The 16,235-nt window shown below is 52.5% G+C and overlaps 4 protein-coding genes across 4 annotated transcripts; all 4 read right to left on the bottom strand.

Moving 5' to 3' along the window:
• Positions 1-45: 45 nt before the first annotated feature.
• CC77DRAFT_1047608 (eukaryotic translation initiation factor 3 subunit C) lies at positions 46-3,332 on the bottom strand. The gene is made up of 4 exons (XM_018527499.1): positions 2,947-3,332; positions 2,247-2,859; positions 1,824-2,196; positions 46-1,774 (listed from the first exon to the last, which is right to left on the bottom strand). Exons 1-4 carry the CDS (start codon positions 3,275-3,277, stop codon positions 521-523), a joined length of 2,571 nt encoding a protein of 856 aa, XP_018389227.1. The 5' UTR covers positions 3,278-3,332; the 3' UTR covers positions 46-520.
• An 885-nt stretch (positions 3,333-4,217) lies between these two features.
• Positions 4,218-7,157, bottom strand: CC77DRAFT_1006029 (kinase-like protein; the record flags this gene model as incomplete). Its single annotated transcript, XM_018523386.1, has 6 exons — positions 4,218-5,008; positions 5,057-5,535; positions 5,584-5,843; positions 5,892-6,251; positions 6,302-6,582; positions 6,650-7,157. The coding sequence occupies 6 exons, from the start codon at positions 7,155-7,157 to the stop codon at positions 4,218-4,220; spliced, it is 2,679 nt and encodes an 892-aa protein (XP_018389226.1).
• A 908-nt stretch (positions 7,158-8,065) lies between these two features.
• On the bottom strand, positions 8,066-9,757 carry CC77DRAFT_929285 (L-ornithine 5-monooxygenase (L-ornithine N(5)-oxygenase); the record flags this gene model as incomplete). Its single annotated transcript, XM_018534096.1, has 3 exons — positions 8,066-8,188; positions 8,244-8,790; positions 8,838-9,757. The coding sequence occupies 3 exons, from the start codon at positions 9,755-9,757 to the stop codon at positions 8,066-8,068; spliced, it is 1,590 nt and encodes a 529-aa protein (XP_018389225.1).
• Positions 9,758-11,014: 1,257 nt separating this feature from the next.
• On the bottom strand, positions 11,015-15,700 carry CC77DRAFT_1091980 (P-loop containing nucleoside triphosphate hydrolase protein). The gene is made up of 4 exons (XM_018529609.1): positions 14,863-15,700; positions 14,640-14,799; positions 13,937-14,591; positions 11,015-13,881 (listed from the first exon to the last, which is right to left on the bottom strand). The coding sequence occupies exons 1-4, from the start codon at positions 15,395-15,397 to the stop codon at positions 11,293-11,295; spliced, it is 3,939 nt and encodes a 1,312-aa protein (XP_018389224.1). The 5' UTR covers positions 15,398-15,700; the 3' UTR covers positions 11,015-11,292.
• Positions 15,701-16,235: the final 535 nt, after the last annotated feature.

Below are 16,235 nucleotides of genomic sequence, written 5' to 3'. Positions count from 1 at the left end.
TTTTTTCAATACTATTACTGTATCTATCGTACTCGCTGGTTCTAAACGCATATCATCGTTCGTGTCGACAGGTCCGACATCCAAACCTTGCAAAGGGAGTGTAGAATCAAAGGATAAACTGCCTGCACTCACGAGGCTGACGCCGCGCGAGCATTGTGACTATCTGGATATTTGTTGCGGTGAAGGTCACTCCCTTGGTTGACAAGTAGACGTAGTTTTGAACTACTCTTCATCGATTTAATCATTCTTAGGTGCTAAAACTACGGCAGTATGGTCTCCTCCCTCAAAAGTCCAAGTATTCTAAGAAAAAGCACCATAGGGTAATCGTAGAACCAAAACTCGGAACCCAGATGATAGCTGTGGTCGACACGAACATATGACCATGTACTTTTTCATTCCTGCGTTCTCACTCATGATCTAGCTGAAAAGCATTCGCATTACCACGGAACTACCAAAAGGTGCAGCCCGACAAAAACCGTATTCGCCGCCCATGTTGCCTCCCAGAAGACGAGATGTACGTCTAAGCCTGGATGGCACGTCCCAAAGCACCACCAGTGAACTGCTGATTCCTTCCTCCCCTTGGTCCGCCTCCTCCACGACCACCACCGCCACGGCCGCCTCCTCGGCCACCGCGGTTACCACGTCCACCTTGCCTCTCAAAGGCATTGGCGGTACCTTGTGTGCGTTGCTCCAGTGTCTTCTCATTCGACTCGATAAGGCCTGACGCCTTGTCTGATAAGCTCAGTGCGAGCGTCTGGAGTCTTGACAGCTCAACACCCTTCCTGAAGATGATGGCCGAGTTGACCTGGTCGAGAGCAGCGGCGAGTTCCTCGTGTGAGATCATCTTTGAGACGACCGCCGAAACCTTGCGCTCTGACAACTCAAACATACCCGCTAGAGTGGAAATGGAGAGTGTGTCGTAGAAAGGTGCGTACGTGAAGAGGTAAGTGCGGAGACCCTCCTCTTGGATTTGCGAGGACAGCATTTCCTTGATCTTCTCCGAATCGGCCATCAGCTCCCAGATCTTGATCGAGTTGATGAACTCGGCTGCCTTCTTCCATTCACCAGCAGACAGTGCCTTCGAGGCTTGCATGACGTGGTCACGGGTGTTCTCAGGCGGTCCAGTGAAGATCTGGCGCTCATGGTACTCTAAGAGACGGCGGTAGGTCTTGCTGATCACCCGCTTCCTGAGGTCTGGTGATGAGCCGAGTTGTGCGAGGAGAGGAATCTCAAGCAACATAGAGCAAGTCAAGTAGACGCACTCTAGCAGCTCAAGGTTGATGTGCATGTGGAAGGGAAGTTGTCGTTGACGCTCAAGACGCTCTTGCTCGGGCGAGATCTGGGAGTACCGCTGCATCTGCAGACCTTGTGCGAGCAACTCCTTCTGCCTGTTGCTACCGCAGATCTCTTGTAGCGAAGTTTGTGCTTCGTAGACGAGACCGGCGCGGAAAGCGCAAAGGCCGACCTGAACCAGCGCACGGTTGAACAAGATTTGTGTGTTGACGTCGAAGTTGCTGATAGTCTCTTGCAAGTGAGACATGAGCATCATGTCGCGAGCCTTGTAGTACTGGTCGTGAAGAGACAAGAAGTAAATCTGGCACAACATGGCGCGAGCGCGAATGATGCCCTCGCTGTTCTGGAACAGGTATGTGCATAGGGTTTGTACGAGAGAGGCGGTGTCGTTGGAGATGGCGCGGGGGGTAATCTCAGAGTCAAGGCTCTCTGGAATTGCCTTCCAAACGTTGTTCTCGAGGATCGTGATGACTTGCGAGGGCTGTGCATGTTAGCATGAACGGATACAAAAGGGTAGAACATTCGCATACCTTGAAGTAGACGTGTTCCAATCTCCGCATAACGATGCGGTTCAGTGGTTCTTGTGGAAGTTCTAGGCTTGGGTTCTTCTTCATGCTCTCAACGTATACCAATGTGCGTACGAGCTGAGCGTACAGAAGGGCCTCGTCGGTCAACCGTTCGATGTACTCGGAAGTGTGTGGGTCGATGTGCTGCAGCGAGCGAGTAAGTTCGTCGTCAAGCCTCTCAACAAAGGAAACGATGCTTCCTGGGATGCGGAAGATCTCGCCAGGTGTGATAGTGGGCAGCTTCTCGTCGTCCTCCCACTCCTCGGCGTTCTCAATGACAACAATCTCGTTGCTGTCCTCGAGGATCTGGAGGAGCTTTCCGAATTCTTGGTCCGCACTAGGCATTGTTAGCAATTAGCGGCCATGTAACGGGTCGGAAATACTCACAGCTTCCACTGCTCCTGATGCATGTGGCTGGCAGTACCGGAGGTCAAATCGAAGCGCGTCGAGATAAGGGTCAAGAGAACGCGGACCTTCTGGTAGTCGTTGACGGCTACGTCGAACAACTTCTCCAGTGTCCGGATGTGCTCCAGCTTGTCCGAGTTCTTGCGACCGCGCTGCTCGACAATAGCACGCAAGTGTTTGAGGATACCCTCAGCGGTGTATAGGACAGCCTTGCCACCAGCTCCGACTGTGATGAAGCCATCGTCGGTCGCCTCCTCAACGACGTCGGTACCGAGTTGAGGGATCTTGTTCTTCTTCTTCTTTTCCTTGGGTGCCTGAACAATCTCCTCCTCCTCGCGCATGAATTCCTCCTTGTTCTCCCGGTATGCGTTGATGTCCTTCTCGTAGTCGCGGTTGTGCTTCTTGATCTTTTGACGGACAGCGTTGAACCCACGACCGTTGACAGCGTTCATCTTCTTGGGAGTGACCTTCTGCTTCTCGTGTGTCTCAACTACAGCCGTCTCGAGGTCGGCGACGGCCTGAATGTAGAGCTTGGGGATCTTGCCATCGTTCTGCTTGGTAAGGGTTGGCACCTGGCGGATGAGCTTGTCGAACTCTGTATAACCATAATGTTAGCAATGTTCGTGTACCCCGCCACCATGGCTCATGCCGCCCTCCAGGGCTATTTCTGAAGTGAACATACGTTCGGAAATGACAGCCCAGTCGCTGATCTTTTGCGCATTCTCAATGAGCCTAATGGTTGCCTCCAACTCGTCGAAGCGCTTGTCCTTGGCACTCTTCAGCACCTTGTTCACATCCTCGTCGTCGCTCTCGCTGTCGCTGGAAGCGTCCTTCAAGAAGCGGTTGGCACCAGTTTCCGAACCCGAGTCGGAGTCGGAGTCGTCGTCATCGGACTCATCATCGGAATCCTTGTCGCTGTCTTCCTGTTCAGACTCCTCGTCGTTGGAGTAGAGTTCCTCCTCGCTGGACTCTTCCGAGGAGCTGTCGCTGGCGGCAAAGAAACGGGACGCCATGATTGCGGTTCTCGAGAGTTGGGATTTGCCGGAGGGGTCGGAGGCAATATATGTGGCAGGCGCCGGTGTGGGTTGACCAGAGTTACTGCCGCCTTGTTTGAACTTTCCGCAACCGAATTTCGAGCAGGCGCCAAGCCATGACTGTGTGCCCCGCGCCTAACCCTAAACAGACGCGAACACATTCACCCCAGTCGCACGCTACCACTGAGGTGCGCCAACGCCAGTTCCATGTTGAGATGATGCAATGATCAATGCTCACCAGGCATTCACTGAGAGTTCCCAATATCTATTGACTTAATTTTCGTCCTTGGCCGAACTACGTACTTCAAGCTTGTCCCAGTCCGATTTCATCTCACTTTTGACATCTCTGTCACACAAGCCATAATGATAAAAGCTCAACGCGCATATTCGTGGCTACGAAAACACAGCCAAAGGGTTTATGAGAATGCTTCTAAAAGTACACGTGCTGCCATACACCACTGCCCCGATTGCTGAGCGCTTTTGAGTCATGGCTCGACATCTGGCGATACCAGTCATGCTGTTGAACATGCATCTGATCCGTCCTGCTCTGTATCATCCAATCAAGGTCCAGCTTACCTCGCTCGACGAATCACAGCGCATGTCGTAGAGTCATCAATCTGACACAGCAGAGAGCCCCGTCTAAAGCCAGGTGAAGGCGCTGAGTATCAACAGGGCATACTACGATTTGAGCAGACCGTATGAACGATATGCGGCCTGCGCGGTCATCCGAGTTTGGCTCCACCCGTTGGTAGCATGATGTTGCTTATCCATGTCTCAAACGACGATACTGACGGAAGCACCATGAGGAAAATGGGCATCAAGGAGAACTCAGAACGCCGCGACTCATCCACCATCGGATCTCCACGCCGTGCAAAGCGTTGTTTTCGTGATATGAGAACTACTCATTGGAGCCGTCCCCTCACTGCCAATGATTCTGACCCATGAAACCTTCTTCAAGAGTCCGGTCTTCCAAATTTCGTACAAAGTTCTGGTTACGGTTCGAGTTGCCTGCTCGCGACCCTCTTCTCCTAGCGGCACTGCTCGCGCTTTCAGGGGCGCCATCAGGCGGCGGCGGGTAGTATGCTGGTGACGGTTGCAAACGGACGGGCGCATTTGGATCCAGATGACTCATGACCCTCTGGAGCGCGGGTGGGATCCCTGATTGTCCCGACTGCTGCTGATCCATCGTGGTTGCTCGTTGCCGTCCTGCGCGGGTCGTAGCTTGGGCATACAGGTTCTGAGGCTGGTTGTACTGCCGCGGCTGTTGTGGCTGCATCATATTCATCGGCTGGCCATATTGTGCTGCTTGAGCAGGGTAAGGCGGAGGGGCGCCCTGATGGTTTGGAGGGTACATGTTGTAGGGATTTTGCTGAGCCTGCGGACTTTGTGCAGCGGCGTACTGGTTCATCTGCATGTTCGCATACGCAGCGTGTTGGGCCGCTTGGGCTTGTTGCTGCTGCGCAACGGCCTGCTGTTGTTGCTGCTGACGCTGTCTGCTCATGCCCTCATATCGCTGTTGCTCCTGAACGCCAGGTGCTGGGGATCTGCTCGAGCCGGACTTGAGAGTCATTGGGGGTACGAACGGCCCAGTGAACTTGGCCTGAGTGATGAAAGGATGCAACTTGGCTTGTGCAGGGGTCCAACGTTCTAGAGGGTTGAGGTTCAGCAGTCCTTGAGCAAAGTCGATGAAGGCGGCTCGGTTGGACATTTCTATCAATCGTTAGTTGTGACAGCAACTTGGTTGATGTGCTTGCTTACCTCGCTCGATCTCGTTGGGTTTCATGTTCTTCCGCGGCATGGGGTAGTTTTTGATAATGTCTGGCAGGGTCGTAGCAGAGAAATATTTCTTGCTGGGTTGTTCCTTTGTGCCGTGCTCCCGTGAATACTGGTCCATCGACTTAAGTCGGTACTGCTTACGACCGTACTCATCCTGCGACTTTTCGTAGAATTCGCCTGACTGCTTGCCCATTTCGAGCATCCAATGAGGGGGCAGCCCAAGCATCTCTGTTATCCTTGACACTTGGTTGTACTCAGACGAGCCAGGAAATAGAGGTAAGCCGAGGAACAACTCGACTACAATGCAACCCAGTGACCACATGTCAATTGCCGCCGAGTATGGTAGACCCAGCAGGACTTCGGGGGATCGGTAGAATCGCGATTGGATGTACGTGTACACAGTCTGACGTTCGTCGCATGCGGAGCCGAAGTCGATGATCTTGATGATTGGACTCTCAAGGCTATCACTGGGTCAGCGTATGCACGTCACCACCAAATTGGTTACCTACTTCTTCAGAAGAATGTTCTCGGGCTTCAAGTCGCAATGTATCAGCTTCGCCTTCCCAAGCAATGCCAGACCGTTAATTAGCTGCTGTGCGAACACGCGGACCAGCGTGGTAGACAATCCACGGAACTGGTTTTGTTTGATTAGCTCGTACAGATTGACGCTCAACAGCTCAAACACCAGACACAGATGTTGCCTGTGGATGAATGTGTCCTTGAGTCGCAGAAGATGATGGTCGTCATTCTTGTCCATTTGTTTATTCAACTGCGTCACGTTAGTCTTGCCTATACTTGCTTGTCATGGGACACTCACCAGATCAAGCACAGACACCTCCATCATACTCTGGTTGAAGTATGCTGTCCGGTTCTTGATGACCTTTACTGCGACAACCTCCTGTGTCTTCAAATTCTGGCACTTGACGACCTGTCCGAAGGTACCCTGACCCAACACATCCAGAATCAGATAGCGGTTCTTGTGCCCAGATTCTTCCGATCCCAGGATGTCGTTCACGTAGAGAATATAATCGCTGTCCTCGTTGTCATAGCCATCGTTCTTGACACCCTTGCTCGGTTTCGTGAGTACTCGGCGAGGATTGCGTGATGACTGGTAGTTGAAGCCGCCATTGCACAGCTTGTATGTCATGGGCAAATGTGCAGTGAGGGCTTGCAGAGGCTAAATATCACTATCAGCACATGGTTCCTATAGCAGACTGCTCAACCTACGCTAATAAATCCGCCCTCTGGATTGGCGCGACGAAAAGGCGGCTGGGCATTGATCTTGGGTTGCAAGTCGGCAGTGTTGACACACTTTTCGAATTTTGGCACCGGGCCTCGTCCCATAGGAGGGAGTTGTGGAGGAGGGTTCGAGTTAGCAGATGCGCGCGGCGATCGAGCGTCTCTGTTGTAGACTGCGTTTAGCTGCGCCGTGGCAGATTGCGGGTAGAAACTCTCTGGGCTCATGTTTGACTGTATGGGCGGCAGTTGAGGCGCATGCGGTCGGGAGGCTAAAGCAATGCTAGTCAGTATCGCAGCGCTAAGACGGGGGTAAACCAAAGCACAAGATGGACGTACACGGCGGAGAGTAGTAGTTGTTGTTGTTGGGCGGCGACATGTAGGGATTGTTGCGCGTCGGGCTCTGCCGGTTGCCTTGACTCTGCGCTTGGGCCTGAGGGGTAAAGCTGGTGTAGTTCTGGCCAGCCTGCTGTGCGCCGGCCGAGTAGGGTGAGGTAGGAGAGAGGTTCATAGGCGAGTATCTGCGTGCGGCGGCACTTTCCTCTTGCTGCAGGTACTGCTGCGAATGCCTCTGTTGCTGTTGTGGGCGCGCCATGCTGTTCAGCCGTGGCTTGTATGCATCCTCCATGGGCACATCGCCATCTCCGTCGTTGTAGTCGGGCCCGCGGCTAGCAGTGCCGCTGGGCGATTGCAGCGGCATTGAACTCTGGCGTGACGGGGTTGCGTAGGGGTCCTGCTTGATCTGCGAAGACACGCTGGCGTCTCTCGAGGCGTGGGGAGAGGACGTCATGCTGTGCGAGTACCGATTGCCCGGTGCCTCTGAGTAGGCCGTCCACTGTGGCTCCATGGCAGCCGGAGATTGCGGGTGCTGAGGGTTGCAAAGCGACTGTGTCGCAGGAAGAGACGCCAATCAGTCGTCACTGCGGGTGTTGCATGCCGAGGGTACGCGCTGGCTGGAGAGGTGGGCTGAGCTCCGTCAAGCAGCGACTGCGGCGCAGCACTCGCGTCTTGATTGCAACGGGCGTGCGTGGGCTGGGGGTGAAGGGGAGCGCGCTTGTTGTTATGGGCCTGGCCGTACGAGCCTCGAGGGGACGGGGGTGCGTCGTCTGGCTGTTGCGGGGTGTGGTGTGTTACGTGGTCAACGGCTGTACGCTGTTCGCAGCAGGACCTGGAGCAGCCGCAGAGGAACAGACGCGCAGATTGGTGCGCACGAGCGAGTCTTCACAGGGCAGAAGGGAAAGGATGGGTTTGAGGTCAGCGTAGCGCTGATGTCGGCGCCATTGCAACATGCATGGAATTGGGCTCTGTCCTTGGTTGCGCTAGTGACCAAAGCGGCCAACCTCCTCACGCCCATCATCGTGGGGTGATTGCTGCATTTCACGCTCCTCGTCGCGCCTTGCTGGCTGCCGTTTGCTCCTCGACCCTTCCTGCCCCAGCTGCACCACACCCGCCCGCCAGAATTACGCTGTGCTGCACTGCTCGCTGTTGGGCCGCGTCCGCTTTCAGGGTCCTCAAACAGGAAGGCGCGACCCTGAATGCTACTTAGGCTCTGATATCAAGTCCAAACAAGCGTTGCTTTTTTATGCTCGCCTTCTCCACCGCGCACAACACGCAATGCAGGAGTGCGATTTGCAATTCAAGCGGCTGACGGATAAGCGAGTGGGCATGGTCAAAGACGTCATAGTAGCAGTCGAAGCAAGAAAAGTAGAAGATTACCTATGTACAGTTTTTAAAAGCACGAGCCATGCCTGCACATCACTCGCGCATCTCGTACCCTCCCAGGACATCGCCATTGTCCCACTTGGCTGGCTTCTCAAAGATGCTCCTCACCATCTCACCTCCCCTTGTCGCAAGCACCGAAAGAAGCGTGTCGCTCAGCTGTCATCGTCGTTAGCACGTCTCGTCTCCAACAGTGACATGGAGCACAACTTACACCATGCGTCGTTTCACAGCAGCCTTGCAACCAGACACCAGCATCTTCGCCAACGCTCTTCTCTGTGAAGTTGATCTTGTAGTCCCTTTGAACCTGCCACTTGGCGCCCTCGAGCTCTCCGCCGGGCATCAAGTGTCGCGCATCCTTGAGCAGCGTCTCGTGTAGGTCTCTGTAATAGCCTGTTGCTACAAAGACGGCATCGACGTCCAGCGTCTCCTGCCTTTCTTGCCCACCCGCACACTCGGAGAAATACAAGGGGCTAGTGTCTTGTACCTGCAAACGCACACCACCCTGCCGAACCGGCGAGTCAGTCACGTCAATGACGCGACGGTATGGCATTATACGGTGCGGCCAGTTCTCTTCCTCGGCAGCCGAGTTGCCATGACGAATGCGTTGTAGGTAGAGCGTTTCGTAGATGTGCTCGAGGAGAGGGAGGCGAACGACGCCGTAGTTGGTGCCCTTGTCTTCGATGAGCGTAGTTGCCCGGAGCTTGGGCGCGCGGTTGAATGTGCAGTCTGTTCGCGAAGGGTTGAAGATCTCGTTGACACTGGCATGGTTAGCAGGCAAACACTGTAGCTGGTGGCCGTCACTTACAACGGCGAGTCGTCACTTGGTCGCAGCGCTCCTCCCTTGATCAGCATTCGTGTTCGTGCGTTCGGATAGTTTGCGTGTAGGAAGTCGAAGATTTCAGCGGCACTCTGGCCGTTGCCAATCACTGCTACGCTGTACGGTGCGTTGTGGTCTTTCAGGAGCTCTTTTGACATGAACGAGAACTTCGACGAGTGGATCACTCTGGGGTGGTTCGTGGGGAACGGCGCGGGGATGTTGGGCCTTCCACCCGCAGCGACAACTACGTGTTTGGTTCTCCGCGACTCGGTGCGGCCTGTCAAATGGTTACGCGAAACCACGGTGAATGTAGTAATCTCGCCATTTGGTGACTTCTCTGGCATGATCTTGACGACTTCCTGGCTATACGCTACAACGTCCTCAAACCAGCTAGCGCACCACTTCATATAGTCCTCGTACTCTACACGAGCTGGTAGGAAGGTGTTGAGATTGGCAAACTCCACCAAACGATCCTTCTGATGCAGGTAGTTAATGAAGGTGAATTCGCTCCTCGGGTTGCGCATGGTAGCCATGTCTTTCATGAAAGTAATCTGCATCTTGGCTCCTGGTAGGAGCATACCAGCGTGCCATGCGAATTGCGACTGCTTCTCGAGAAAAGCGACTTTTGGTGATCTGCTCTGCAGACCTGGAACATCTACAAGGGAAGGGTCTGTTCCATCCAAAGCATCATGCAGGGCTACGCCAATAGCTAGTGAAGCTGGTCCAAAACCGACACAGATCAGGTCGTGTAATTCATCTTCTGGGGTGTATCGGAGGTGTGATCGGTTCTCAAATGTGGGAAGCTGGCTCTCTTCAAAGTTCTCGCTCAAGATACCATTGAACGCTCGTTGCACGGCTGGGGCCGGTCCTTCGGATGTGGTCGACGACATTTCCGCGTGGGGACTCATGTTTGCGTAAATGAACAGCAGGTGTCACTACGAAAAGCACAGCGTCGTTAGTATCGTCAATACAACAGGCGCGATATAACATGCGTCGCTTTGCTTCATAGACTCCAGAAACACGTACGCTGACGGGTTTTACTGACGCTCCAGAGGGAACTTTTGGACTGAACAATCGGCCGTGAAGGAGCTTAATCCGCAAAACTGTACGCGCATAGCCGAAAGTCAGCGGATTCATGTGATAAAACCAATGACGTCTACACTAGACGCGAATGAACAACACGAGTGGACTGGCAGGTGCCAACATACCTAATCAATCCTTTACTTGGAAATCGCAAGAGACTTCAATCGCTGGATATTCGTACAGTCGCCGTCTCCAGGTTATGGAAAAAGTTTACGAGGCCCACGACTTGTACCTGGACCATATCCGTGCCCAGGATCCGTTCTTGCGTATAGCTCATCCATGTCGATCGAGGACCGCTGCCACGCTCGTCAGAGAATGGTCCGATGTCACTTCGTAAGAGTAGACCCTGACGGTCCGTTCCAACCTGGTGTCACCACCTGGTTCGCTAACCAAATGATAGTAGCACAATCCCCATGTCACTGATCTACGGACGCGCCATCTGATAAGATGACGGAGCTCAGGCCGTCGAGCAAAAAGCTCACCTGGCGCCCATGGAACGCATGACGGAGGCAAAATTTTCAGGCATGGCCCCGCTACACTTGTCCTCAAATCGCATCGGCTGGTTCGAATAAGTTTAGTCTCCGTGGGGTCGTGGGTAAAGTATCAGCTTGGCGGAGTAGAAATTATCAGATGGAAATGGATCAATCCATCAGATTAGATGAAGAGATTTCCTGCGAGTTCGGAGCGGCCTCGGTCTTACTGGTCCATGCCCAACAACACCACCATCTGACTGCATGTCTCGGCGTTGTTACTAGGCTCGGTTAGCACGCCGCTGCCGCCGATCACCCAAAAGCAGGTCGTATTAGCGCAGGTAATGTAGGTTAATGACGAACGAGGCGCTTCAAGACCCTTTCTTGGTATCGCCCTAGCAGTTCTGTGTGCACTCAGTGACAACAAGATAGAAGGAGTACGATGGCTTAGTTTTGTAGGAACAAGTTGCTGCGTTAGTATCAATTACACCATTATGTAAAAATCGGGCTTATATGAACATCGTCGCTACACAATCCTGGCTCGACCCGGGCATTCATCATCATAGCCCACATCTGGTGCATATGATATGCCACTAGCATGCAATGGCGGCGCGGTAGACTGAATAGGAAGCACCATGGCGAAGAAGGCAGGAGGTACTTGTGTATCGTAGTTGATAAATTAAGTATTAATTATGAAAAGGACTGTGATGATACTGGTAAAGAAATTGTTGCGTGCGCCTTGCCATGCGAGTACCATATCTATAGCTGGTCGAAAAGTGAACATACAAATACATGCATATGATACAGTGCATTGATTGCATAAGGGAAGCAACCAACATGGACCGCCAATGTTGCATAATGCAAATCCGGAAAGGAATCGTGAATGATGTTTAATCCAACTCTTGCGTGGCTACCATGGCGGCGTATATTCCCCCCATAGCCACAAGCTCGTCATGTCGGCCCTGCTCAACGATACGCCCAGTGTCGAACACAAAGATACGGTCTGCGTGCTGTACGCTTGCTAACCGATGTGCGATCATAATTGTAGTTCGGCCTTTAGAAGCAGCGGCAATTGCTCTTCGGATTTCCCGTTCGGTATTGGCATCCAGTTGAGATGTTGCTTCATCAAGAAGCAGTATTTCAGGATCGCGTATCAGAGCTCGAGCGATAGCAAGGCGTTGACGCTGACCCCCTGAAAGTTTTGATCCATGAGAGCCGACCTCGGTGTTATAGCCTTCTGGTAGGCTCATGATGAAATCGTGGAGCTCACATTCCTTAGCCACACGTTGGATGTCTTCGTCACTGGCTGAGGTGCCCGGTCGTGCGCCCAGACCAATGTTGAACTTGACTGAGCCTGGGAAAAGATCTGGCTCTTGCTCAACGAGCGCTAGGCGAGCGCGATGGTTGCGAACAGCTTCTTGTCGAATGTCTTGCCCATCGAGATGGACTTGCCCTGCATTTGGATCGAAGAATCTTTCTATCAAATGAATTGTGCTTGACTTGCCAGCACCTGAACGGCCGACGAAAGCTACGTTCTCGCCCTGTCGAATTTGGAATGAGACGTCGTTCAAAGCGGGAACATTTGGTCGACTCTCATAGTAGAGGCTGACGTTGCGGAATTCGAGCTCGCCCCGTACACCAAACGTACCATATGAAGCTGAAGGGCCGGACAACAGGGCGTCTCCGTTCGATATATTAGTAATGGTAGAGTCTAAAGGCGCCCGATCTGTGATGATAGTCGGTTTCTCATCATGTAGTGAGAAGACGCTTTGAGCAGCAGCCTTCGCCCTAGTTACTTCCGGAGCCAAGCTAAAGAGTTGACCTGCAGATTGTGCGGAAAAGAGCAATGCAGGTAGCACTATGAAGAACTCCCGTTGACTATAATTGCCGTTGCGCACTTGTTTAGACCCCCACCAATACGCCAAAGAGTAGACGAAATATGTGATTGAGAGCGAAAAGGCGAGCAGAATGTTGCCAAGCACGCTGAACCTGAGGTGTTCTTCATACGGTTTACGGATCGCCTCTCGATAGCCGTCGAGAAAATGAGATTCAAGTCCAAAAACTGCAACGATTTGCATGGAAGATGTCGCCTCCGAAGCAAGAGCTGCTGCGTCGTTGTACGCCGTTTGGTGATGTTCTTCTGCCATAGCCAAGATACGAAGGCGCAAGAAGCCAGCCAAGAGCATGACAGGGACGGCTGCCAGCAGCACTATAGCAATCTTCCATGCTACTATGTGGGCCAGCACAATGCCACCAAGAACAGACGTCGCAATTGAGAAGACGGTTCCGAGTATAACTCCAGAGAGCCCACTGATACTGCCACTGTCCGAGTTCAGACGCGACATCAAGGCATGGTGGGAGTGACCAGGCTGAGAAAACCAGGCAATGTCCTGCTGCAGGATCGTCCGGAAGGAAAGATCTCTGACTCGCAGAGTGAGGTTTTCTGAGACCATGCCGAATGCAGTTTTGCCAAAGGAATGGGAAGTCAGAGCGACAATGGCCAAACCGAAGAAGAGCAAACAGTAGAACGCGATTTTACTGGTGACATCGTCCGCTCCAGTTGTGTCGTTCAGAAGCTCGACCAAGTTTCCGAATATGAGCGCCTCGCCAATGATGACTGCACCACTGAAGATGGAAGAAACCAAGCCGACAATTATGGCAGGTGTTTCACGGCGGCTTAGTGCTAATGATCTTCCAATCAACGTCAGCGCACTCATCTTAGGCGCATCGCCTTGCGACTTCGGAGTTGATTGAATCGTGTCGTTTGATTCACTCGAAGAATCTTCACGCTCTTTGTGCGATGAGCGAGTGGTTGACCGAATCGATGAGGCTGCGGACGGTTGTCCCTTCTCGAATTGTTGTGCTCTAATAAGTTCCGCGTAGACACCGTTCTTCTTAAGAAGATCCTGATGGCGCCCATCTTCTTCTACACTTCCGTCCTTCATAACGACGATGCGATCGGCATCTCGCACAGTCGCCAGGCGATGTGCAATGATAACAGTAGTTCGAGCGGCGCTCGCAGAAGAACGACGTAAGTTTTCCAGTACGATTGCTTCGCTCGTACCGTCCATGGCGCTTGTAAATTCGTCCAAGAGAAGAAGCGATGGGTTCCCCACTAGCGCACGCGCGAGCGTTATGCGCTGCTTCTGACCGCCGGACAGTTGAGATTGAGGCCCAGAGCTGATCTTCGTATGTATGCCTTCCGGAAGACGGTCTAGAAAATCGCAGTATGCCTCCGTCGCTGCAGCCTTGCACCGCACAAGTATCTCGTCCTCGGTCAATTGCTCTCTTTCTCGACTTGGTATACCATGCTTGATATTATCTAGTATCGTCCCAGTGAAAAGGACAGGATTCTGTGTGACCAGCGCGATGTGTGAACGTAGACTGTGAACATTGAATGACTTCAGATTATCATTGCCGAGATATATGTGGCCGTAGGTTGGATCGTAGAGCCTCAAAAGTAGGGATGCGATAGTGGACTAGAAAACGGGCACATTAGTAACAAGACTACGTCTCCCAAAGAATTATGCTTACCTTTCCCGAGCCGGACGGTCCAACAAGACCGGTAACTTGCCCGGACTTTATGCGTAGATCAATACTGTCTAAGATCCGGACAGTAGGTCGAGCAGGATACACGAACGAGACGAATGAAAGGACTAGGTCTTTCTCGAAGTGTACACTTTCCGCTGGCTTTCCTTTTGGAGAGTACACATCTATATCGGATGTCGGATGGTCTAGAACGTCCAGTACGGCAGCTCCTGCAGCAGCAGCCATAGCAAATGTCTGAATGAATGGACCAAACGATCCAACGACGAAAGAAGCATCTAGTATGAGAAAGACGACCGCATAAATTGTGCCAGCTTCTGCGCTACCATCTCGTAAGCGGTCGCCATACCAGAAAGCGAGTGCATTCGTTGCGTATGCCACGAAATACACCGAACCAAGCATGACAGCACCTGCAACACTCTTTCTGATTCCGATTCTCAATGCTGACCGCAGATGATGAACATGTTCCTCGCTTAGCTGCTCGAAGAGGCCAAAAGCCTGTACAATTTGGACTGCACGGATTGCACTTTCAGCGACGGAGGCAGCTTTCTCGGTGTAAACTGTGGCCTGTTTGGATAGATCGGAAACCTGCTTAGTGCCGTAGATAACAACGAATGCCATGGAAGGTATCACGGTGACGAACCTGGCTATATTAATGACTTTTCCTTGGCTCGGCGAAGATGATTATTACATTACTCCAGTCAATCTCGCATTGAGCATGAATCCTACAGTGAACGCAGAGATAAAATAACTTATTGATGCGATGAAAAGGCCCACCTTCTCCGAGGTGCCAAGTTGGATGGTTTGCGTCTTCTCTGTAAGAATGCTAGACAGATCAGGTGAGACCGTGTCTGCAGTAGGCATCTCAAGTCAATATGCGATCTACGCAAGGCAAGTTTCGGGCATGTACGCACCGTAGTAGGTCATATCCATCCCCAGCGCACGATGCAGAAGTCTTTCTCTGGTTTTTCTACTCACGCGTTCTCCTATAACAGCCCAGCAAACAGCCCAGGCCCAGGTAACGACGAAATAACCGACTGCGACTGACATAAGACGGAACAACAGATGCTTCAACTCATCTGGATGAGGTGGGAAGTTGTTAATAATGCGACCCAGGACGACGCCTATCAATGGAAGCGGCAGCCCAGCCAAAACCGCAGTGACGATACCCAACACGAGAATGATTTTCGACCCAGCATCGTCCAGTTGTCTGTACAAAGTAAAGTAGGAAGTCTTAAAAGGGTTCAAGCCTAGGATTTGGCGGATGAACCGTTGACGAAAGACAGTAGGAGCATCAAAGGCTTGAGGTTGGACGGTCGCCAGCGATGGCTCTACGTGTCTTTCCCATTGCGTACTGTGACGGACAGACGGTTCGTCCTCGATCTCACTTTCCTCTGAGTCCAGAAGGGGCTGGCTCTCAGAGCTGTCATCGTCATGATAACGGGGCATTGTGGCGCGCGCCTGGCGTGATTCAATGCGATTTCGGTATTGCAGTGCTCAAAAGCAATTCATCTGCACACAAGCGAAGGGGACGGTCTCGCGACGAGTACGCGACTGCGGGTTGTGATGAAAAAAGATGCCATAAAGGCGATATTGAAGTGGACGTGCAGCGTTGTTGATGTCAGAGCTACCCATGCGCGACATGGAAGACATGGTAGGAGCGTAGAACTAAATTAGGGTCTTGGCATGGTCATAGATGGCCCGCCTTGCTATATTTCTACGCACCAGAATGGCAGCGCGACGAGTTTTTGTTCAAACGGTCATGGAAAGCGCATGTGAATAAGTTTATAAGATATGCCCAGTCGTTGGGTAGGGGCATGTGAGCTTGCGCTAAACGGTCTGGTGATAGACAGAGGGATATGCAGCGTGCATACCTAGTTGTTCCTGTAGGGCTGGGCTACCAGCCACCTGCGATCATGTCAGGGGTAGACTTCATCTGATAATTCTGTTTAGGGATGACCCGCCTTGCATGTCACTCAAAGCACGGGATTTTTCGGCGGCAGGCCCGGCATGCTTCTTCCCCCACCAAGTAGCGGCAGCGCTCCGAGATCGCGTCCAACACTACATCTCAACGGGATCTTGCTGCCTGTTTGCACCTGACAAACAGAATCCTCTCGGCAGCGTGGGGAGATAGGAAGAGGCAATGAAACATGACGCCCGACCAGCCAACGCGACGGCGTCGTCGTCATCGGAGCCGCGCCCACGCCTTTACACCCATCAATTTGCGCTACGATCCAAGGCTAGTATGATTTGGTGGAGCTTCGGTTTTCAGTCTCGATTTAGTCTT

The sequence above is a fragment of the Alternaria alternata genome, assembly GCF_001642055.1.
Source record: "Alternaria alternata strain SRC1lrK2f unplaced genomic scaffold CC77scaffold_4, whole genome shotgun sequence".
NCBI lineage: Eukaryota > Fungi > Ascomycota > Dothideomycetes > Pleosporales > Pleosporaceae > Alternaria > Alternaria alternata.
The sequence above is the reverse complement of the archived record's forward strand: the minus strand, read 5'-3'. Positions and strand labels throughout refer to the sequence as shown.